The sequence below is a fragment of the Macaca mulatta genome, chromosome 16, assembly GCF_049350105.2.
Source record: "Macaca mulatta isolate MMU2019108-1 chromosome 16, T2T-MMU8v2.0, whole genome shotgun sequence".
NCBI classification, from domain to species: Eukaryota; Metazoa; Chordata; class Mammalia; order Primates; family Cercopithecidae; genus Macaca; species Macaca mulatta.
The window spans coordinates 57,917,259-57,940,774 of NC_133421.1; the positions used below are offsets into that span (position 1 = coordinate 57,917,259).

Below are 23,516 nucleotides of genomic sequence, written 5' to 3' on the forward strand. Positions count from 1 at the left end.
AAACCCAACATGGGTTGTGGGTCTTGTTTATATAAGGCTCCACCAACTTTGGTGGTTTAGCCCAATGGAAATCAGGTGGAGAGAGGGAAATACTCAATTTTATGTAGATGCTGGTGACCAGTTTCAGATCTGGAAAAGATTTAGTATGACACATAGCTTCTACAGTACATATTGATTAGATACCAGGTACATGTAATCAGAAACCCATATATTTCAACATTCTGACTTTTTTGTAAAGTAGCTCACTTCTTAACATTTAAGTAAGAGAGAACTGGATAACAAAAATCTTTTAGATCCAAGACAGGACTGAGCAAACTATGGCCTACAGATCAAATCCAGCTCTCTGTTTTTGTAAATAAAATTGTACTGGCACACAGCTACACCCCTGCATATTGTATACGGCTGCTTTTGTGCTACAATGGCAAATTGAGTAGTTGGCACAGAAATAGTATTGGCTTCAAAGCATAAAATATGTATTATGTTGCCCTTTATAGAAAAAATTTGCTGACCTCTGTTTTAAGATCCCAGCCTCTTATAAGTGCGATCCCTTCTCTGTGCAAGAAGGGATCACCAGAAGCCTCTGTTCCATCCAGAAACTTGCAAAACACTTTGCTGTTTCTTCATCCCCAGTGATGGCTTCTTCAGCTATCCCATTCATTCTGAAGTAGAATTATGTAAGATAATTCTGCTTATTTGTATAAGAAGCCATTGGAGCAATGAACGTTGTCTCTCAAAATCCTGAGATTCAGAGTTTCCTTTTGAAACTCATCAGTTCTCAAACTGCCACAGTGAAAAATAAACCAAGAACAAAATTGAAATAGATTTTTCCTTGCTATGTATATCTTTCCTCTGGCAGTGATGACAATTTTTATTTTCAACACAATTTTTTTAATTAGACACCTGGATTTTTCCCAGGGGCTGGTTGCACATTAAAAATTCTGATCCATACCTAGGCAAATAGGAGGAGAGAATGCTGTAAAAGCTCAGGCGGCTCTCTGTTCACCTGTTTGCTCTGAGGAATTCTCAATTAGCTCTTCACTCACTTCAAATCACATGTAAACAACAACAAGATGACTACCAAGGATCTGGTGGGAGGCGTTAAAATAGGAATCCTGTATTTCTCTAGGAGCTCCGTCTATAATAAACTCCTTGTAGTACTGTGGCAGAACTTTAAATGAGTTACCTTTTTAAATGTGCCATCCTGCCTTTCTAAATTGCCCAACAGTATGAGGCTAGACTGAGCATCCAAGGGCATTTGAAAACATTACATAAAACACCTTTATTTTCTTCAACTCTAATCTGCAGCCATTATATTTTGTAATTGACAGACATCAAATGGGCTCTTCTGGCTGATTGATTTTTGGAGGGTGAATTTGGTTCTTCACGAGGCATATCACAGACAGCTAACAGGAGCTCTGCAGTTCTACTGTTATAATAGGCTTTATTCAGATGGTCTGATTGTCTTATTACCTGCTAAAATCTTACATAGTTCTACTTCTGAACGGATGGGTTAGCTGAAGAAGCAATGATTGGAGATGAAGAAAGAGCAAAGTGTTTTGCAACTGTCTGGATGGAACAGAAGCTTTGGGTGATAATCTTGTCAGTTCCAATACTTTTACTTACACAGGGGCTTCTTTCTTCTTCCTTCTAGATAGATGTTTCTTAAATTGATATTTCAGTTTGACTGATAGGTTGTCCTTATAGGGGAGTGTAGAAGATGTGCACATGTAAGAAAGAGATAAAAAGAGGGACTAGGAATGCATCTAAATATCTGAGAACCTAGTCATCTTACTCAGGTTTTATTAGAGTTAGCTTTCCCTTTTTTGCCATCTTGACAACGCGCATCTATGCTTTCTCTTTTTTTCCTTACTGCTTTATCCCTTGTAGAAATGAAAGTTTCTTGATGATATGGTCAAATGGCAGGAAAGAGTAGAAAAAATATTTGAACATATTATGCGGTGGCAAATGTATTCGGTAAGACACTGCAATTCAGATATGTGGGGAAAGATGTATCTTTTGTCTACTTAGACAAAGCACTATCCTCTGATTAGTGTTCAACATGTTTCATTTTATCCTCTTTTAGCACACGTAAGTACTATAAATAGCACCTTTACGTCAGTGACTGTCAATAGGAATGTCACTGTTTCTGGGGGAATATTTTGGAAATAGGTGAGGGCACTTAAGATTGTTATAATGAAAGAGTGGCAATTAGCACCAACTAAAGGGGGACAGAGATGTGATGCTCTGCAACATATAAGATAGATAGAAACAATAATAAATTATCCCATGTCCCAACAGACATTCAAGTGAGTGGAAAAACTTTTATTTATTTGACCCTCCAGTGAAACTCCATTTTGCTTATGCACACAAAGCATGTCTTACAAAGTTTTATTATACCTGGTTCTTTAGCAATGCAAAGATGTAAATCAAGAGAAGGTGGTACTTAATTGTGTTCTCATCTTTGCCAAGAGTTCACTATTTTGGAAAATCATGTACCATTGAGAGCAATGCGACTTGTGGATTCTGGAATCTCTAATAGAATACAAAGTTATTTGTGTCTGTGTCAATCAAACATCCAACTTCTTCATTTTCTCTTCTAGTGCACCATGCCTGAGTATTTACATATTGAAATATGTAATATTTTGTTTTACATTATGTTCCTTGTATTCCCCCTTGTATTATAGTCAAAGCACTCTATTGATTATATTGATTATTTTTCTTTTTGAAATTATGTATGTAAATTAACACTCAACAAATTTTTTTAGTAAAGAGCCATGGAGGAAACATTTTAGGCTTTGTGGACCAAATGGTCTCTGTCATAACTATTCCACTCTGCCATTGTAGTGAGAAAGCAACTCTAGAGAATATGTAAATAAATATGTGTGGCTATTTGGCAATAAAACATTATGGACACTGAAATTTGAATGTAATATAATTTTAACTTTTCAAAATTTTTTTTCAACTCATTTTTTTTCTTTTTTTTTTATTATACTTTAAGTTCTAGGGTACATGTGCATAACGTGCAGGCTTGTTACATATGTATACTTGTGCCATGTTGGTGTGCTGCACCCATCAACTCGTCAGCACTCATCAACTTGTCATTTACATCAGGTATAACTCCCAATGCAATCCTTCCCCACTCCCGGCTCCCCGTGATAGGCCCCAGTGTGTGATGTTCCCCTTCCTGAGTCCAAGCGATCTCATTGTTCAGTTCCCACCTATGAGTGAGAACATGCGGTGTTTGGTTTTCTGTTCTTGCGATAGTTTGCTGAGAATGATGGTTTCCAGCTGCATCCATGTCCCTACAAAGGACACAAACTCATCCTTTTTTATGGCTGCATAGTATTCCATGGTGTATATGTGCCACATTTTCTTAATCCAGTCTGTCACTAATGGACATTTGGGTTGATTCCAAGTCTTTGCTATTGTGAATAGTGCCGCAATAAACATACGTGTGCATGTGTCTTTATAGCAGCATGATTTATAATCCTTTGGGTATATACCCAGTAATGGGATAGCTGGGTCATATGGTACTTCTAGTTCTAGATCCTTGAGGAATCGCCATATTGTTTTCCATAATGGTTGAACTAGTTTACAATCCCACCAACAGTGTAAAAGTGTTCCTATTTCTCCACATCCTCTCTAGCACCTGTTGTTTCCTGACTTTTTAATGATTGCCATTCTAACTGGTGTGAGATGGTATCTCATTGTGGTTTTGATTTGCATTTCTCTGATGGCCAGTGATGATGAGATTTTTTCATGTGTCTGTTGGCTGTATGAATGTCTTCTTTTGAGAAATGTCTGTTCATATCCTTTGCCCACTTTTTGATGGGGTTGTTTGTTTTTTTCTTGTAAATTGTTTGAGTTCTTTGTAGGTTCTGGATATTAGCCCTTTGTCTGATGAGTAGATTGCAAAAATTTTCTCCCGTTCTGTAGGTTGCCTGTTCACTCTGATGGTAGTTTCTTTTGCTGTGCAGAAGCTCTTTAGTTCAATGAGATCCCATTTGTCAATTTTGGTTTTTGTTGCCGTTGCTTTTGGTGTTTTAGACATGAATTTCTTGCCCATGCCTATGTCCTGAATGGTACTACTTAGGTTTTCTTCTAGGGTTTTTATGGTATTAGATCTAACATTTAAGTCTCTAATCCATCTTGAATTAATTTTCGTATAAGGAGTGAGGAAAGGATCCAGTTTCAGCTTTCTACTTATGGCTAGCCAATTTTCCCAGCACCATTTATTAAATAGGGAATCCTTTCCCCATTTCTTGTTTCTCTCAGGTTTGTCAAAGATCAGATGGCTGTAGATGTGTGGTATTATTTCTGAGGACTCTGTTCTGTTCCATTGGTCTATATCTCTGTTTTGGTACCAGTACCATGCTGCTTTGGTTACTGTAGCCTTGTAGTATAGTTTGAAGTCAGGTAGCGTGATGCCTCCAGCTTTGTTCTTTTGACTTAAGATTGTCTTGGAGATGCGGGCTCTTTTTTGGTTCCATATGAACTTTAAAGCAGTTTTTTCCAGTTCTGTGAAGAAACTCATTGGTAGCTTGATGGGGATGGCATTGAATCTATAAATTACCTTGGGCAGTATGGCCATTTTCATGATATTGATTCTTCCTATCCATGAGCATGGTATGTTCTTCCATTTGTTTATGTCCTCTTTTATTTCACTGAGCAGTGATTTGTAGTTCTCCTTGAAGAGGTCCTTTACATCCCTTGTAAGTTGGATTCCTAGGTATTTTATTCTCTTTGAAGCAATTGTGAATGGAAGTTCATTCCTGATTTGGCTCTCTTGTTTGTCTGTTACTGGTGTATAAGAATGCTTGTGATTTTTGCACATTAATTTTGTATCCTGAGACTTTGCCGAAGTTGCTTATCAGCTTAAGGAGATTTTGGGCTGAGATGATGGGGTTTTCTAAATATACAATCATGTCATCTGCAAAGAGGGACAATTTGACTTCTTCTTTTCCTAACTGAATACGCTTTATTTCTTTCTCTTGCTCAACTCATTTTTTTTCAACCATTTAAAAATGTAAATTCATTTTTAGCTCTTGGGCAGTACAGAAATCAGGCAGTGGGTCATATTTGGCTAGTAGGCACTAGTTTTCCAATCTCCGTTCTAGTGAACCATACTCAAGCATTTTCACGTTGAAATACATATTATTATAAATTTCTTGTATTTTTATTTATAGTATAGTTAAAACACTACATTAAATTTTTAAAGTGATGTGTAAATACTGTAAAAATTTTTTTTTGTAAAACAATTAGATAAAAAGCTTAATGTAAAACAAAAATTGAGGGCTAAGTGGATATTTATTTGGGGTAATGAAACACATGCAAGAGAATGCAGCTTCCCCAATGACTGTCTCGTAGAATAAAGAGAGAAGCCTGGATTTATGGTTTAAGTTGTTTGATGACAGTCAGCAATCCTGATTGGATAAAACTTGGTGTGAGTTTTTATAGAACTCTGAAGTTTTTGCCTGTGATAAGGAAAACCAGTCCTGGCTTATCTCTGATGCAAAGCTGTTATGTGATGTTTATCGTTCAAACTTTCAAGATCTTAGAAGTGTGCATTTTTCCCAGGCTTGAGACATTTTACATGTCTAGCAGAGCTAGGCTGAAGTTTAGTGAATTATCAGGGTTGGGGTTTGGTTTTGTTGTTGTTGTTTTTTAGTAGGTTGTACTTTCTGTGAATTTTATTTAATTATACTCAAGGTAAGAATTACAAAGTGGTTGTTTCATAAGAGGGCCATTAGATATCTGATCTCACAGGTTTCTAAGCCTTTTGGATTCTCCCCTGGCTCCTATGATGACTGTCTAATGAACGGGGAGAAGGAGCGTGAGTCAGGCAATACCAAGACCCAGAGGAAGAATCAGAGCCCTTTCTGAACTCTAGAGAAATGTTCTTTGTCTACCCACTTGGGGAATTTTGCAGCCATAACCAAACCTTGATTTGGCTTCTTGACTTGGTCAGGTCTAAAGACCTCCTGGCTGACTTCAAATCTCCTTGTCTTTCCCTGGTGCTACAAATTCCCAGAGTCTCAATTGAATCTTCTGCCTGACTCCCTGGTTGGACAGAACATTTCTGGCTTCTGCTTTGAGGTCACTTCCTCCTTTGCCTGCTGTCCCAGAGCAGATGCACTGGCTTCCAACTCAGTTGACCTCGGGATCTTCCTCAAGGGTTATGGAAATGTCTGAACTCTATCCACACCACAGGGGCAATAAGAATACCAGGAAATCCAGTGTACTTTGGTGTGTCCATGCCTGAGATTTGTGCTGGGCAAATTTGAAGGCATTATTTTTTCCAGAATCTTAAATAAGCTCTTTGTCTCTCTTCTATTTGTTTTTAAAGTCCCCTAAGCCCACTGTCAGTTCCAGAAGGAGTGGGCTTCAGTTTCACTTATCCTATGTCAGAAAATCTTCAACCACAAAGATACAAGCCTCAGGGCTCTTAATATCCTAGGAAGAAAAAGTATCTTCCCTGTACTATGAGAAGAGACTTGAAGCTAAACAGTACAAACTTATCTGGAAGCTAGAGAAATCTAGTAAATCTTCTCTCTATACAAAGCTTTGCATTCAAACCCATTGTCTTAGACCCATTCTTTCTAACTCAGAATGATGAGTCTTTCCCCTAGAACTTTGAAGAGGAAGGTAGGGGGGAAAAACCCCCACCAGAATTAAAGAAGGAAAGAAAAAAGTGAAGGTTTAACATTAACTCTATAGTAGCCAAATTACAAATATGATTGATTCACTTATTTTCTTCCAATGTGGCTAGGAATTGAAATATGAATGTAGTTTAATAAAGGGATAAGCAAATTTATGTAGCATGTATACTTTGGGGTTTGCATGCATGTGTAATGGCATTGTCCCAATTCACTTGTCAACTGTCATGAATTCAAGGGTTTCCCTGAGGTCATGTCAGCATGACCTTACAGATCTCAACAATATTTTCTAATATCTTGAGCCCTCTGCACTTAAGCCCTGTGATGTCAAAAACCTTCACCACAGTTATTTATATTCTTGTTTTCATTTTCCTGGGACCTAAGGAAAGCTGGCTGGGTATACCTTTCAGCCTTCTACACTGGCTCCTTCAGCAAACTTCAATCTCTCCCAAAACAAGGGTTCCAAGGACATACATGGATGGGATATGCCTCCTCTCCTCAATTTCAGCAGGGTGTATGTGTGTGTGTGTGTGTGTGTGTGTGTGTGTGTATGGGGAAGATGATGAGGACAGGTAGCAGGGGACTTAAATACATAATTACTATCTCTTTAACATCAATTAAAATATTTGAGTACTTTAAATAAAAATTTGGTTTTATTTACCCATCAATGATCTATTTGGGAAAAAAAAAGGAAGGGAGAAGGAAGGTTCTGTTGTAGTATGACTTTGGGGTAGAAGAGGATTATTTTATGGTATCCACCCTTGTTGCTTGGACAGCTGGGACACAGTGCTTCTCTACTATCATCTTAGTCTCTCTTCTTTGCTTTTCCTTTAGCTCAACAGAATTCACCAAAAATCCATGAAGGCTGGTGGGCATACAAGGAGGTGGTCCAGGGAAGCTTTGTTCCAGGTAAGTACACATTAATTCTTATTTTTTTTTTTTATTGAAAACAATTAGAATGAAAGCTAGCATTATTTCCAGGATTTTACATTGCAAAAGGTGAGGCAGTCTAATTTATGTGTGCAATGAATACTCCATCAAGACAAAGTTTGTTAAGTAACAGGCAATTAGAGTACTTTTTTTTTTCCATCTGAGCCTGCAGTCTCAATGTCCTTCAATCGATAGGATACCCTCAGGGGCAGGGGGATAGATGATTAAGGGCCGAAGCTCTGTCTGCTGACATTTGGTTAAGTGAGGAAGAGCCACTTCTTAACATTAATGAAACAGGAACTATGAAAAGACTGACCATGGCAATGGAGCTTGCTGGAACACATGCTGTCACTTTAGCAGCATCCATGGCCAGGACTTAGCACATCGGGCCAAGTATCAGCTAAAAATACCAGGCAAAGTGGATCCTGTCAGCATGGGGGCAGAGGACAGAAAACTGAAGACAGATTAAAGCAAGGATTATATTATGACTTTAGTTCAGAAGCAAGGTGGAGGGTCCCTGTGTCTCCTCCCACTACTCTTACCCTCATTATGGTCCTCTTGCTTTTGCTGCTTTAGTAAAGAGAAAAAGCAAGCAAAAGGCAAAGATAGAAGGGAAGGCAGGTGACATATTTCAAAGTATTTTTAACTGCTCAGATGTGAGAATAAGAAATAAAGCACTCAACAGGAGCCAATGTGCAATCCCTACTCAGGCACTGAAAACAGAGGGCTGGAGATGTCAGTTGAGGTCTCTGTAGTTGGTGGCAAATAGAAAGACCAGTGTCCCAGGTCACTTCATTCATTCTTGGCTCCTATGTCTTCTTTTCCTGTCCTTCTGTAGAGTCTATTACACCAGCTGTGCAGAGCTAAGCAAGTCACAAAACCCCTCTGGGCATCATTTTTCTCATTTGTATGATGGGGCAATTATTCGTACTTGTGAGGCTTTGCAGTAGGAGGAAAGCAGGCATGGTAAGGGAGAGTGGGTGACCCAGGAAAAAGCCAAATGGCTGCCAAATAGCTTCAGAAATGAACATTATTAACTTGATAAATTTACTATGGCACATCTATTCTATGGCCCAGTGAACATAGAAACTGAACTTGATTAACTCATCTAGAAGTGACCAGGTTTCTTATGATAATGTTAGAACAATTTCATTGGCACAAGCTATGTTCATGTGAAATAATATCGACAAATGGCATTCAATTCTTACAACTGAGGACACTCCTTTTAAAGAAATAGAATGTTTATGTACTTTTGGCCTAGGAAATCTGTCATATTCAAGATATCTCAGAAGTTACATTTATAATTATATTCTTGTACCTTGTGAGTATGGAATTAGAGAAATAAAGGGTATTCTCTCCAGGTAATAAGAAGTCTTGCTAAATTAGTACTATGCCTGAAGAGAACATCCTCTGTAGTGATTGACATGTCCATGGGTAGAACTGGGTGGTCACCGCAAAATGTTGTGTGTCTGCCTCTTATTTTTTGATGTTTTCTTCTCTGTTGTCACATTCTTTCTTTAATGTGTTCATGGCCCTATTTTGAGTTGGTTGTTGCTTCTAAGACAACCACAGGAAATAATTTTTATTGTCCCCTTATGTGTTGATATAAAGGAACTTAACTTTTCCTTACTCTCAAATTTAATTGAGATACTATGTGTAAACCTTACTACATGGGAAGCAGTGAGGTGTGCAAGTGTGATTATGGCCTCTGAAGTCAGACTGGACGGGACTTGAGTCTGCGTTCTGTGGTTTCTTGTTGGTAGAACTGTCAGCAAGTTACCTACCCATTCTCAGCCCCCTGGGTTCTTCATCTGTAAAATAGAGATAAGAAATCGGTTTTGTGAAGTTTGCTGAGGATTAAATTACAAAACGGAGGTAAAGTGCATATGGTAATGTCTGGTGCATGTTGAGTCAGTGTATGTCCATTGTTGGTATCTGCTTGAGAAGAGGGAGACAATTACAAACTGGAAAGTGTAATAATGTGTGTAAGGGTTTCTCAAGATGCCTGAAACATGGGGGATGCTTGAATTTATAAGGTAAAGGGTTTCTACACAGTGGACAACTAAAAGATGACTTCCTCATCCTCTGAACGTAACAGTTCTAAAGCCTTTTGTCTTTCTGGTAGAGGAGATTGGTATCTGATGATTCCATGTTCTAAACTTTTGGGAACTCCAACTCTGTTGAAAAGGATAAGAGTCATGAGAATTTGTGAATTAAGTAACTGAACCTGGGCTCTAACATCTGACTCCAGATGACCTACTTTATCTGAGTGGGTGGTTGTGGCAAACAATGGACCCCTTACCTCTTATTACTTGACTGTGAAGTTAAGAGTGTTCTTCAATTTGTTACTGAGATTTTTTTCAGGTTATGGATGTGTGAAATAGGAGAGAACTTGATATGACTGAGCTAGTTTTATCATCCCATAAGTTCCTCACTAAAGTGTCTAGAAAGAATAGTCAGTTGGTATAACAGTTGTGAATCTGTGACTTCAACAAAGCTGTGGTAGATAAAAATATATGAGCTCTATAACAATGGTGGGTACAAGGTTAATTCAGCACACAAATGCCCTACTTTGGTCAGTTCAATAGCATTTATGGAGTACCTATCTTGTGCTGAGCACCAAGTTTGGGCGGTTAATAAACAGGTAACTGACACATGATTCTTACTCAAAGGTGAGCCTACAGTCTAAAGGGGAAGATAAGCCATAAATCCATGACTCAGGATAACAAGGGCTCCAGTAGGGTTTGTAAATGTAAAGGAGGCAACACAATATTGGGATTCTGCCTGCCTAAGTGTTTAACAGATGTTGTTTACCTGCTCAAACCTATGCCTTCCTCTGACCTCACCCACAACTAGAATCTGTCTTGCAGGCAGAGCCCTGACTATGCTTGCACATTCACCCTCCATACCATCATACTCTCAGGGAAGGAGCCCCTTATCAGCTGCAGAGGGTTACTCTTGGCTGAGATTTACACCAGCAATGGTAATTCTGGTCTTTTCTTATTGGTTTAGACATTGTGATGGCTAATTTGATGTGTCCATTTGGCTAGGTATGGTACCCAGATATTTGACCAAACATGCCTGGATGTTGTTGGGAAGATGCTTTTTAAGACCAGATTAACATTTGCATCAGTAGACTTTGATTAAAGCAAATTATCTGTATAATATGTGTGGGCCTCATCCAATGAGTTGAAGGCCTTAAGAGAAAAAGACCAAGGTCCCTGAAGAAAAAGGGAAATCTACCTCCAGAAGCCTTAGGCCAGGAGCAGCAATATCAACATTTCCCTAGGCCTCCTGCCTATTGGCTTGCCCTGTACGCATCATCCTTGCCAGCCATCATGTGAGTCAATTCCTTAAAGTAAATAAATCTCTCACTGTCACCCCATTCTGTTGATTCTCTTTCTCAGGAGAACCCAGAGTAATACACTAATATAGACATGCACATGTGATACACAGTTCTATTCACGCCATGTAAGGAGAAGCCTTCTGAATAAACTTGGGTACAAAAGACACACTAAGATGGCAAAATGAAGAGTTGAGAAAATTCCATATCTTCTATGGCTCACTTAAGGGTTGAATTCACCATGGAACTGCCTCACCACTTATTGTGTTAAGTGATGTAACAAACTTCTTACTGCTCGAGCCACTTTGAGTCAGACTTTCTGTTACTTACAGCCTAAAGCAGTCTTCTAGGGCCAGGCATCTCACTACAAGGCTAAAGGAAGAAAAGAAGTTAGAAGTGGGTCCTGACAAGGTTCAGGAATACTCAAATTGGAGAAGGGTGGGAATGTGAGGAATATTTGACAGTACAGGCAAAGAGGGATTGTATTAGTTCATTTTCATACTGCTTTAAAGAACTGCCTGAGATGGGGTAACTTATAAAGGAAAGAGGTTTAATTGACTCACAGTTAAGCATGACTGGGATGCCTCAGGAAACTTACAATTATGGCAGAAGGCAAAGGGGAAGCAGGATACCTTCTTTACAAGGCTGCAGGATGGAAAAGTGTTGAGCAAAGGTGGAAGAGCACCTTACAAAACCATCAGACCTTGTGAGAACTCACTATCATGAGAACAGCATGGGGGAAACCACCCCAAGATCCAATTACCTTCACCTGGTCTCTCCTTTGAAATGTGGGGATTATGGGAATTATAATTCAAAATGAGATTTGGGTGGGGACACAAAGCCTAACTATACCATACCACTTTGGGTCCCTCCCAATCCTCATGTCTCTGACATTTCAAAACCAATCTTGCCTTCCCAACTGTCCTGCAAAGTCTTAACTCATTTCAGCATTAACTCAAAAGTCCATAGTCCAAAGTCTCACCTGAGACAAAGCCAGCCCCTTCTGCCTTTGAGCCTGTAAAATCAGAAGCAAGTTAGTTACTTCCTGGATACAATTGGCATTGTATGGTACAGGCATTGGGTAAATATAGCGATTCCAAATGGGAGAAATTGGCCAAAACAAATGGGCTATACAGACCTCATGCAAGTCCAAAATCCAGTAGGGCAGTCAAATCTTAAAGGTCCATAATGATCTCCTTTGACTCTGTGTATCACATCCAAGGTCATGCTGATGCAAGAGGTGGGTAGCTCTGCCCCTGTGGCTTTGCAAGGTACAGTCTGCCTGCCAGCTGCTTTCACAGGCTGGTATTGAGGGTCCACAGCTTTTCCAGGTGCATGGTGCAAGCTGTTGGTGGATCTACCATTCTGGGGTCAGGAGGATCTTGGTCCTCTTCTCACAGCTCCACTAGGCAGTGCCCCAGTGGGGACTCTGTGTTGGAGTTTGCACCCTGCATTTCCCTTCCACACTGCCCTAGCAGAGGTTCTCCATGAGGGCTCCCCACTGCAGCAAACTTCTGCCCAGACATTCAAGTATTTTCCTACATCGTCCAAAATCTGGGCAGAGGTTCCCAAACTTCAATTCTTGGCTTCTGTGCACCCACAGGCCCAACACAACATGTAAGCCACCTAAGCCACCAAGGCCTGGGGCTTGCACCCTTTGAAGCAACAGCATGAGCTATATGTTGGCCCCTTTTGGTCACAGCTGGAATGCAGGGCACCAAGTCCAGAGACTGCACAAAGCAGCAAGGCCTTGGGCCCAGCCGAGGAAACTTTTTTTTCTCCTAGACCTCTGGGCATGTGATGGGAGGGCTGCTGTAAAGACCTTTGACATGCCCTGGAGACATTTTGCCCATTGTCTTGGCTATTAAAATTTGGCTCCTTATGCAAATTTTGCAGCCAGCTTGAATTTCTCCTCAGAAAATAGGTTTTTCTTTTCTATCACATCATCAGGCTGCAAACTTTCCAAACTTTTATACTCTGCTTCCCTTTTAAACATAAGTTCCAATTCAAAACCATCTCTTTGTGAATGAATAAAATTGATTGCTTTTAAGAGTAGCCAAGTCACATCTTGAATGGTTTGCTGCTTAGAAATTTCTTCTGCCAGATACCCTTAATCATCTCTCTTAAGTTCAAACTTCCAAAGATCTCTGGGGTGGAGCAAAATGCCACCAGTCTCTTTGCGAAAGCATAGCAAGAGTCACCTTTATACCGGTTTCCAACAAGTTTTTTTTTATCTTCTGTGTTCATCTGTTCTCATGCTGCTAATAAGGACATACCCAAGACTGGGTAATTTATACAGGAAAGAGGTTTAATTGACTCACAGTTCCATGTGGCTGGGGAGGTCTCACAATCATGCTGGAAGGTGAAGGAGAAGCAAAGTCTTGTCTTACATGGCAGCAGGCAAAAGAGCTTGTACAGGGGAACTCCCATTTATAAAACCATCAGATCTCATGAGATTCATTCACTACCACAAGAACAGCATGGGGGAACCACATCCATGATTCAATTATCTCCACTGGCCCTGCCCTTGGCATGTGGAGATTATTACATTTCAAGGTGAGATTTGGGTGGGGACCCAGTCAAACTATATCACCATCTGAGATCTGAGCCAAATCATATCACCATCACTGAAATCTGAGCCTAACTGTATCACCACCTTAGCCTGCTATATTTTATTGTCCATATCACTATCAGCATTTTGATCAAAGCCATTCAACAAGCCTCTAGGAAGTTCCCACATCTTCCTGTCTTCTTCAAAGCCCTCCAAACCATTCCAACCTCTGCCTGTTACCCAGTTCCAAAGTCAATTCCACATTTTTGGGTATCTTTATAGCAGCACCCCACTCTCTGTGATACCAATTTACTGTATTAGTCTGTTTTCATACTGCTATAAAGAACTGCCTGAGACTGGTTAATTTATAAAGATTAGAGGTTTAATTGACTCACAGTTCAGCATGGCTGGGGAAGCCTCATGAAACTTACAATCATGTTGGAAGAGGAAGCAAGGCACCTTCTTCACAAGGCGGCAGGAAGGAGAAGAGCTGAGCAAAGGAACCACCACATATGGTGAAACCTCATTCAGTGTCAAGAGAACAGCATGGGAGTAACTGCCCACACAATTCAATTATGTCCCACCAGGTCCCTCCTACAACATATGGGGATTATGGGAACTACAATTCAAGATGAGATTTGGGTGGGGGCACAGCCAAACCATATCAATGGGCAAAGGCCTGAAAGCTTGGAAGAGAATGTTCACTAGTGCAGGAAGAGCTCTGGTAATTAAGAGCAGCAGGGGCCTAATTATGCAGGGCCATACCAAATGGGAGTTTGGATTTTACCCGAAAGGAACTAGAAGTTTGGATTTTACCCTAAAGAATCAAAGGAGAGGTTGAACTCTTACAGAATTCAAAGTCAGAGAAGAGGGCCATATGAGCTAAGATAGGAGCAGGGGAGGGGTCTGGGGAGGGTGCAGCTTCTAGGGTTAGGGACCTTGTCTCTTTCCACACCCTATCCCTCCAGGATATACCTCAGGGCTTCCATGCACCAGGGACTCAATGTTTGCCAAACAAACTTGGGTCAGAACAGACAGCAATCTTTGTTCCTTAAAGAAAAAGACAAAAGCTTGACTCTGGAGACAGTCAAGGGCTGTTCCTCAACCCTTAAATTGAGTTATAAAATAATAATAACAAATACATCAGTACAATCTGCAGTACATGCTATAAAGGGAAAATACTCAAGGTTTTGAAAAGCCTAGTAGAAATAGTCTGGAAATCAAGGAGAGCCTCCTTGTGTAATCTAGGAGAAGCTTAGCTAAGGAAGGACATTGCTAGTGCAGAGTGGTCTTAGACCAGCTGTTTAAGGCAGAAGCATGAGCCTCAAGCATGGGCATGACATGTATGAGAAATGGAACAAAGCTCACTGTGGCCAGAGTGCAAAGTGGTTGGAGATTGGGGTGGTCAGGAGCCAGCTCATAGAGGGTCTTGTGGGCCACATAAAGTATTTGAATGGAGATCCTGGAAATAAAGGACAATACATAGTTATAAGCAATTTATTCTTCCTCTGAGATCTGGGAAGCAGGGATTTCTGAGGAATTAGATCACAACTTATTCGGCAGCTTAAAATCGTAATACAGAATTCCTCTGAATGATTAATAGAGGAACTCATTGCTGCCATTTCTGATCAGCATTGGACCCAGCAGGCTACTTTGGCTCAAGACAGCATCATCTGTTGCATTCTATAAATTGGGTACAAATGATTTACCCAGGTCAATAACCCTCCCAACATGCTATTTCCCATCTCTTTCTTTTTGGGTAGTTTTAAAATGTAAAGATTATTGGACAATGAAGGTAATTATACCCAACCATCTACAGGTTACCACTGATGTCTGTTTATCAAAATGTCCATTTTCTTTTTTGTTTGTTTGTTTTGTTTAAAAAAGTCTCATGCTTAACAGAGGTAAGGAGTATAAGCTCTTCTTTCTCCACAATACTCCCAGGAAAGAAATCTGGCTGGATGGTGAGGGTTACTTGCTGATCCAGGATGGCCAGCCTGGGGCTGTGTATGCTCTTCATTCCTTAATTCATGGAGTAAGTGGTACCTGCACTGATTTTTTGGTCGCTACATAAGAATTAGCACTTATTCAGTAGCTTATAATTACATACATTTATTGTCTCAGTTTCCTTGGGTCAGAAATCTGGACATGGCTTAAATGGATCCTCTACTGAGTCCCATAATGCTGAAAAAGGTGTCATTCTGGCTGCATTCTCATCTGAAGTCAAGCTCATGGAGGTTCTTGGCAGAATTCAGTTCCATGCAGTTGTAGGGCTGAGACCCTTGTCTCCTACAGCCTGCCACTGCTGCATAAGCAGTTCACAACACAGTTGTTTGCATCTTCAAGGTTGGCAGAAAAGTGACTCATTTACTTTGAATCTCCGCATCCTGAGAAGACCTGGACTCTCTTTTAAAGGTCAAGCCTACTCAGTACAACATGCCTTTTTATTAACTCAAAGTCAACTGATTAAGAACGTTATTCACATCTGCAAAATCCCTTCATCTTTGCCAGAAACGACAATCTAATCAAGGAAGTGAAATCCCATTATACTCACAAATCCCACTCATATTAGTGGGTGTGTACACTAGGAGGTAGGAATCTTGGAGGCTGTCTTATTCCATTTGTGTTGCCATAAACAAATACCTGAGGCTGGCTAATTCATAAATAATTTTGAGATAAAGAGATTCATTTGGTTCACAATTTTACAGGTTGGCGTACAAGAAGCATGGCACCAGCATCTGCATCTGATGAGGGCCTCAGGCTGTTTCTACTCATAGTGCAAGTGGAAGGGGGGCAGCATCTGCAAAGAGCACATGGTGAGAGAGGAAGCAAGAGATATAGAGAAACTGCCAGGTTCTTTTTAACAACAAGCTCTTACAGGAACCAATAGAGCAAGAACTTACTGATTACTGTAAAGATGGTACCAAGCCATTCATGAGGGATCTGCCTCTATGACCCAAACACCTCTCATTAGACCCCACCTGCAACATTGCGAATCAAATTTCAACATGAGGTTTGAAGGGTCAAATATTCAAACCGTAGCATTCCACCCTTGGCTCTCCATGCCTCACATCCTTCCCACATTGCAAAATACAATCATTCTACCCCAATAGTCCCCAAAGTCTTAACTTGTTCTAGCATCTACTCAGAAGTCCCAAATCCGAAATCTCATCTGAGACTCAAGGCAAGTTCCTTCCACCTATGAGCCTGTGAAATCAAAAGCAATGCCTCTACTTCCAATATGCAATGGTCGTACAGGCATTAGGTAAGCATTCCCATTCACAAAGACAAAAATTGGCCAAAAGAAAGGGGTAGCAGTCTTCATGAAAGTCTAAAACCCAGCAGGGCAGACATTAAATCTTAAAGCTCCAAAATAATCTTCTTTGACTCCATGTCCTGCATCCTGGGCACACTGATATGAGAAGTGGGCTCCCAAGCCTTTGGAAAGCCCTGCCCCCACAGTTTTATTGGGTGCAGCCCACATGGCTGCTCTTACAGTTTGGAATCTAGTACCTGCAACATTTCCATGCTAGTGTGGCTCATTGCCAGTGGCTATATAATTCTGGGGTCTGAAGGGTGGTGCCCCTTTTCCCACAGCTCCCCTGGGTACTGCCCTAGTAGAGGCTCTCTATAGGAGTTCCTCCCCTGCAGAAGGCTTCTACCTGGGCACCCAGGCTTTCCAATACATCCTCTGAAATCTAGAGGCTTGGCAGCTTCCACCACTCTTGCATTCTAGGAGCCTACAGACTTAGCACCAAGTGGATGCTGCTGAGGTTTATGGCTTGCACCTTCTGGAGCAGCAGCTGGAATAGTATGTGGGGCTATTTGTGTCTCACCTGGAGCTGAAGCAACCTGAATGTTGAGAAAGCATACCAAAGTGGCTTCGGGGTAACTTGGGCCTGTTCCCTGAAACCATTTTGTCTCCTAGGCCTGCAGGCCTATGATGGGAGGGGGCTACAAAGATTTCTGAAAAACCTTTATTCAATTTTCTTGATTCTTCACACCCGACTCCCTTTTAGCCATGCTAATCTCTTTAACAAGTGGTTACCCCTCAGCACCATTGGATTTTTCTCCTGAAAACACTCTTTCCTTTCCTGTTACATTGCTAGACTGTAAATTTTTCATGTTTTTATATTCTGCTTTCCTTTTAATTATAAATTCCACCTTTAGGTAATTCCTTTGCTGCCATATCTTACTGTAAGCTGTTAAAAGTAGCCACATATTAGCCAGGGATGGTGGCAGGTGCCTGTAATCCTAGCTACTTGGGAGGCTGGGGCATAAGAATCACTTGAACCTGGGAGGTGAATGTTGCTGTGAGCCAAGGTTGTGCCACTGCACTCCAGCCTGAGCAACAAAAAAGAGTCCATCTCAAAAAAACAAAACAAAAAACAATAAAAAAAGCTATACCATTTCTTGAAAGCTTTGCTTTGCAGCATATAGTGAATTTCTCCCTCAGAGGGAGAAAGCCTCAGAAATTCACTATGTGACCACCCCTTCCAAGAGACCCACATTCAGTCTCCCTTTGATAAGCCAGTAAGCTTATCCTTCAATACATCCGCATTAAATGATAGTTAAAGTCATTGCATTAGTTTCCTATAGCTCCTTGTACTAGTCCTTTTTCACACTGCTATAATGATACTACTGCTATAATGATACAAGACTGGGCAATTTATAAACAAAGGTGGTTTAATGGACTCACAGTTCCACATGCCTGGGGGAGCCTCAAGAAACTCACAATCATGGCAGAAGGTGAAAGGGAAGCAAAGACCCAAGGCAGGAGAGAGAAGAAGCCAGCAAGGGAGGAACCATCGAACACTTATAAAACCATCAGATCTCATGAGAACTCACTATCATGAGAACAACATGTGGGGAAACTGCCCCCATGATCCAATCACCTCCCTCTACGTCTCTCAACACCTGGGAATTACAATTTAAGATGAGATTTGGGTGGAGACACAAAGGCTAACCATATCGCTCTTGTAACAATTTACCCTAAAGTTAGTAGCTAGAAACAACAGATTTATTATCTTACCATTTTAAAGTTGGACACACTAAAATCAAGGTGTCAGTAGGGCAGCCTGCCTTATGGAGGCTCTGAGGAGAAATCAATCCCTTGCCTTTTCCACCTTCTAGAAGCCACCTGCATTACTTAGTTCAGGGTCCCTTCCTTGCATGGCTCCAGCCCATGCTTCTGTTATCACACATCTTTCTCTAACTCTGACCCTTCTGCCTCCCACTTTTCAGAATGTGATTGCATTTGGCCCACCTGGATAATCTAGGATGCTCTCCCCATCACACGATCCTTGACATAATCATATCTGCAAAGTATATTTTGCCATATAAAGTAACACATTCACAGGTTTGGAGGACTAGAATATGGACATTTAGGGAAGACTGTTATTCTTTTTTTCATACTCACATTGTCTCCAAAGCTAATGGAAGCACAATAACCTATCACATGAACATTCGATTTTGTAGTTGTCAATGCTTCCTCACTCATGTTACTTCATTCAGCCCTTACAAAATTTGCACTCATACTCCCCTTTTTCCAGATGAGAAAACAAGTTAAGTAAAGTTATTGTCTAAATTTCCAATGCAGATCAACATGGAAGCAGGTTTGTAAATAAGCACATTTCGAATCCAGTGCTCTTTCCACTACAAATATGTATAAATATGAGTAACAAATGATACCTCTTCTTGGATAGACAATAGTACTGTTCTGCTTATATTCTAGAAAAAAATGAACTAGAGGCAAAAATAAAATAAAAGGCTATATATCAGATTAATCCACTGAAAACTCAACACAAATCTATCTTCTCTCTAGACATGATTTAGCATTTGGATATCATTTATTACATTTTAGAAAGCCTTTCCAGGTGTCATCTTTCAAAATAAATTTTTTATTTTGGAATGACTTTAGATTTACAGAAAAGTTATACAGGGAGCTTCCATATACTCTTTATCCAAGGTCCCCAATTTAATGTCTTACATTAGCATATACATTTGTCAAAACTAAGAAACCAACCTGGATACATTACTGTTAAACTAAACTACAGATTTTTTAAAATATCCAAGTTTTTCCACTAAGGTCGTGTTGCTGTTGCATAATCCAATTTAGGATACCACATTACATTTAGCCTTCATGTCTCTTTAGTCTCCTCTGGGCTGTGAACGTTTCTTAATCTTTTGATTTTTTATGGCTGGCAGTTTTGAGAAATACTGGTGAGCTACTTTGTATAAAATTCCTGAATTTCCGTGTGTTTGATGCTTTGATTAATCTGGGATTGTGAGTTTTGGGGAAAAGTTTCCTGGAGATAGAGTTCCATTTGCATTACATCCTATCAGAGGGTACGTGGTATCAACATGTGTTTGTCTCATTTGTGACAACTTATAAAAAAAAAAAAAAAAGACACGTATTTCTATCACCAATCAGTAAATGTGGAAGATTCAACAAGGCTAGAGATTGATCTTTAGTTGTAGAACAAATGAATGATGGAGTTGGACCTAGAACCAGATCACCTGTATTAACAGGTAGTACTTCTCAAATTGGACTGTACTCCAAAGCCCCTCCTGAGGTTTTACTTTAGGACATCAATTGTTTTGCTACAAAAGTGTATATAAACCTTTGTGTTTGAGAGTAGAATTTTGTTTCAAGTTATCTTAAGAATAAAACTTGCATTTTAACAAGCCCTGTGGCATACTGAATAACTCTTTCCATTGAAGGTAGTCGTATTTCAGCCATTGAATTTTCTTGGGCAGGAAGTGTGTGGGTGAGCACACCAGTATTTTGTCCCCCAGACTTTGTTTTTGTTATCAACTGTCTTCCTCCTTTGGATAATAGATGCAGCAACGGGTTTTGGAAAATGCTCAGTGGATTGTGTCTTCCACTGACCGAACATGAGATCTTAGGCGAGTCACTTAGTATATCAGGACCTTGTTTTCCTCATATAGAATCGGGGTATTGAGCTGTGTGGTTTTCAAATAACCATTCCAGCTCTGATACTTTTTGTGAGCTTGCTAAGATTGATTTGGAAGTTATAGTTAGCAGCCTTAAGGAATAGAATATTGATTTCATTCACAGGATAATTTTATTATGTTATCAATATCAGTGTAAGTGGAGGCAGTGATGCACATCTCTCTCTAGATTTCTGATTTTTCATCTTCAGGAGGAAGCAAGCAGAATTTAATGGATATATTCTCTCAGTATGAGAGGGTGATGTTACACTGACTCACCCTCAATTAGAAATACTTTGTTTTTTCCCCAGAAATTGGGATGCATAGTGTGTAAAATTTACGCAGAGCCTGATGTGCCAGACACTCTACCAGACACTAGGGATACAAATAAGAATAAATGACAACTCCTGATCTTAGGAGCTCACAGTTGAGTTTAGAGACAGACATGCAAATTAAGAGTTACAGTTTAGCCTAATAAAGCATGTGAGACATGAGTGGTGGGATCCACACATGTGGATTGGCTGCAGAAAACAGAAAACAACTAACCCCACCTGTGGGGTCAGAAAAGGCTTTGCAGATGAAGGCTTCTCTTGACATAGGACTTAAAAGATGAATAGTCATCTGCCAGGTATGCAGGATAGAAAAGATCATTGCTGGTGGCTTAAACATAGTGAAATCTGAACTACTACGAAATAACAGATTGAAAACTTTATGTAAGCAGTAAGCAGTCCTATTTATCATTTCATCTGTGAAAGTCCCTATTATTACCACACATCAGAGCTGCATGGTGGAAAGCCCACTGGACCCAGAAGGTCATGCTTTGGATCCCACTCCATTGTGTTCCAACCATTTGATAAACAGTAATGTTTGAAAATCACCTAATGTCTCAGAGCCTCAGTTTACCCATTTGTAAAATACAGTAAGACCTGTGTCTCAAACATTTTTGTAAAAATAAAATTTTATATTAGAGCTAGTCCTGCATCATAGACTATGAAAGTATACAAAGACATTACTATTTTTATTATTATAATTTTGCTTTAGGCTATTTAAAGTTGCATAAAAGCAACCTGATCAGTTGTGCCACTACTGAGTTCCTAACACATCCTTCTGATCCAGGGAGGCACGTGTAAGGCTTTTCAGTATGTGCCAATGACAGTGTATTGTACTTACAGACACCACCTCGTGTAAGTATATATAAACCTGCATATATATTTCAGCACTGAGAGGGTTTGGGTCATGTTGCAACCATCCAATATGAAGTACTCCTGTTGGGTAGGCTTTTGTACCAATCCTTCTCAGAGGTTCATGGCTTTCCTGGTCACACCAGGAAATTTCTAGCCAATCAACACAAGTGGTTCCAGCTAATCAACCCCTTGAGAAGCACTTTGGAAATTCAGGACCTACACAGTCAGAAGTGCACAAAGGAAGGAACATAGGGAGTCTTCCATGCTGGGTGCAGGCAGTAACAGCATGCACTGTCTGGAGAGACATTTAATAATAATAATGAAACCCACCGAAAGTTTGACCTGCTTTTTATTATCCCCAGGTGCTGGAAATTGTAAAAATGCCAGTGATAAAACACTGTACTTCGAAAAACCTTTTGTTGGTCTAAGGTTTAAACAATTGCTGTAGTTACTGATTTTTTTTTTTTTTTTGAGACGGGGTCTTGCTCTGTCACCCAGGCTGGAGCACAGTGGCACGATCTCGGCTCACCGCAAGCTCTGCCTTCTGGGTTCATGCCATTCTCTTGCCTCAGCTTCCCAAGTAGCTGGGACTACAGGCGCCCACCACTATGCCCGGCTAATTTTTTGTATTTTTAGTAGAGACAGAGTTTCACCGTGTTAACCAGGATGGTCTCGATCTCCTAACCTCGTGATCTGCCCGCCTCGGCCTCCCAAAGTGCTGGGATTACAGGCATGAGCCACCGTGCCCGGCCAGTTACTGTTGAATTTTAACAATACAATTTACCCTTGAGCAATGTGGGGATTAGGGATGCTGACTCCCATGCCGCCAAAAATCCATGTATAACTTTGATTCCCCCCAAACTCAACTACTAAGAGCCTATGGTTGACCAGAAGCCTTACTGATAACAAATAGTTCATCAACACATATTTTATACATTATATGTATTATATACTATAGTCTTACAATAAAGAAAGCTAGAGAAAATAAAATGTTATTAAGAAAGTCATAAGGAAAAGAAAATACATTTACTATTCGTTATGTGGAAGTGGATCATCATAAAGATCTTCATCCTTGTCTTCATGTTGAGTAGGCTGAGGGGGAGGGAAAAGAGGAAGGGTTGGTTATGCTGTTTCAGTGGTGGCAGAGGTGGAGGAGGTAGATAGATGGGGAAGCAGGAGAGGCAGGCACCCTCGGTGTAACTTATTGAAAATAATCTGTGTATTATTGTAATCTATGTATTTCACACCCCGTGTTGTTCAAGGGTCAATTGAACGTTTTTGTTACCGTTTCTTTACTAAGCGCTGTATTTTACATAGAATTTGATTGGGGAAACTCATTATTCAGTTAGCCTCCAACACAGAGGCATTCAGCTACATGACTTTTGTTCCAAGAGAACATTCCAAAGGGTTCCAGATTGGTGGAGCCACTGTAGGACAAGTCGTGTCTCCAATCCCTGTTGTACTACATACTCCTGAATTTCAGCAGTTCATATAAAATGAACAATAGCCCTGTGATTGTAAACACAAAGAACAGAACTGGAATTACATCAACTATGTCATTTTGTGTGACTATTTGGAGCTTTTATTTCTACTTAAAATCAGGTACAGCTTTATTGAAGAGCAGCTTGGTTATCTGTTGATACTTTGTAAGGGTAAGTAGTACTCATTGTGTTGTTGTATGATAATGGGATTGTTTACAGAATACACAGCAGGATACTTTCACCTCAGGTTATTCCTTTTTGTCAGGTAGAAGAAAATCAAAGACAGCAAGACTATAACCCCCAACCAGGAATTCTACTTCTTATAACTGCAAAAGCATGACAGTGATATGCCTGTGGATACTTACAAAATGTAGTTTCTATAACAGTCTTAAAAAAGACAAACTGTATAGCAAAAGC

The 23,516-nt window shown here is 40.1% G+C and overlaps 1 protein-coding gene across 1 annotated transcript in view; it reads left to right on the forward strand.

Annotated features, from left to right (window-relative positions):
- Nucleotides 1-23,516, forward strand: part of CA10 (carbonic anhydrase 10) — a 535,127-nt gene that overhangs the window by 82,098 nt on the left and 429,513 nt on the right. The window contains 1 exon segment of the mRNA NM_001266383.1: nucleotides 7,491-7,565. Coding sequence (NP_001253312.1) covers nucleotides 7,491-7,565 — 75 coding nt within the window.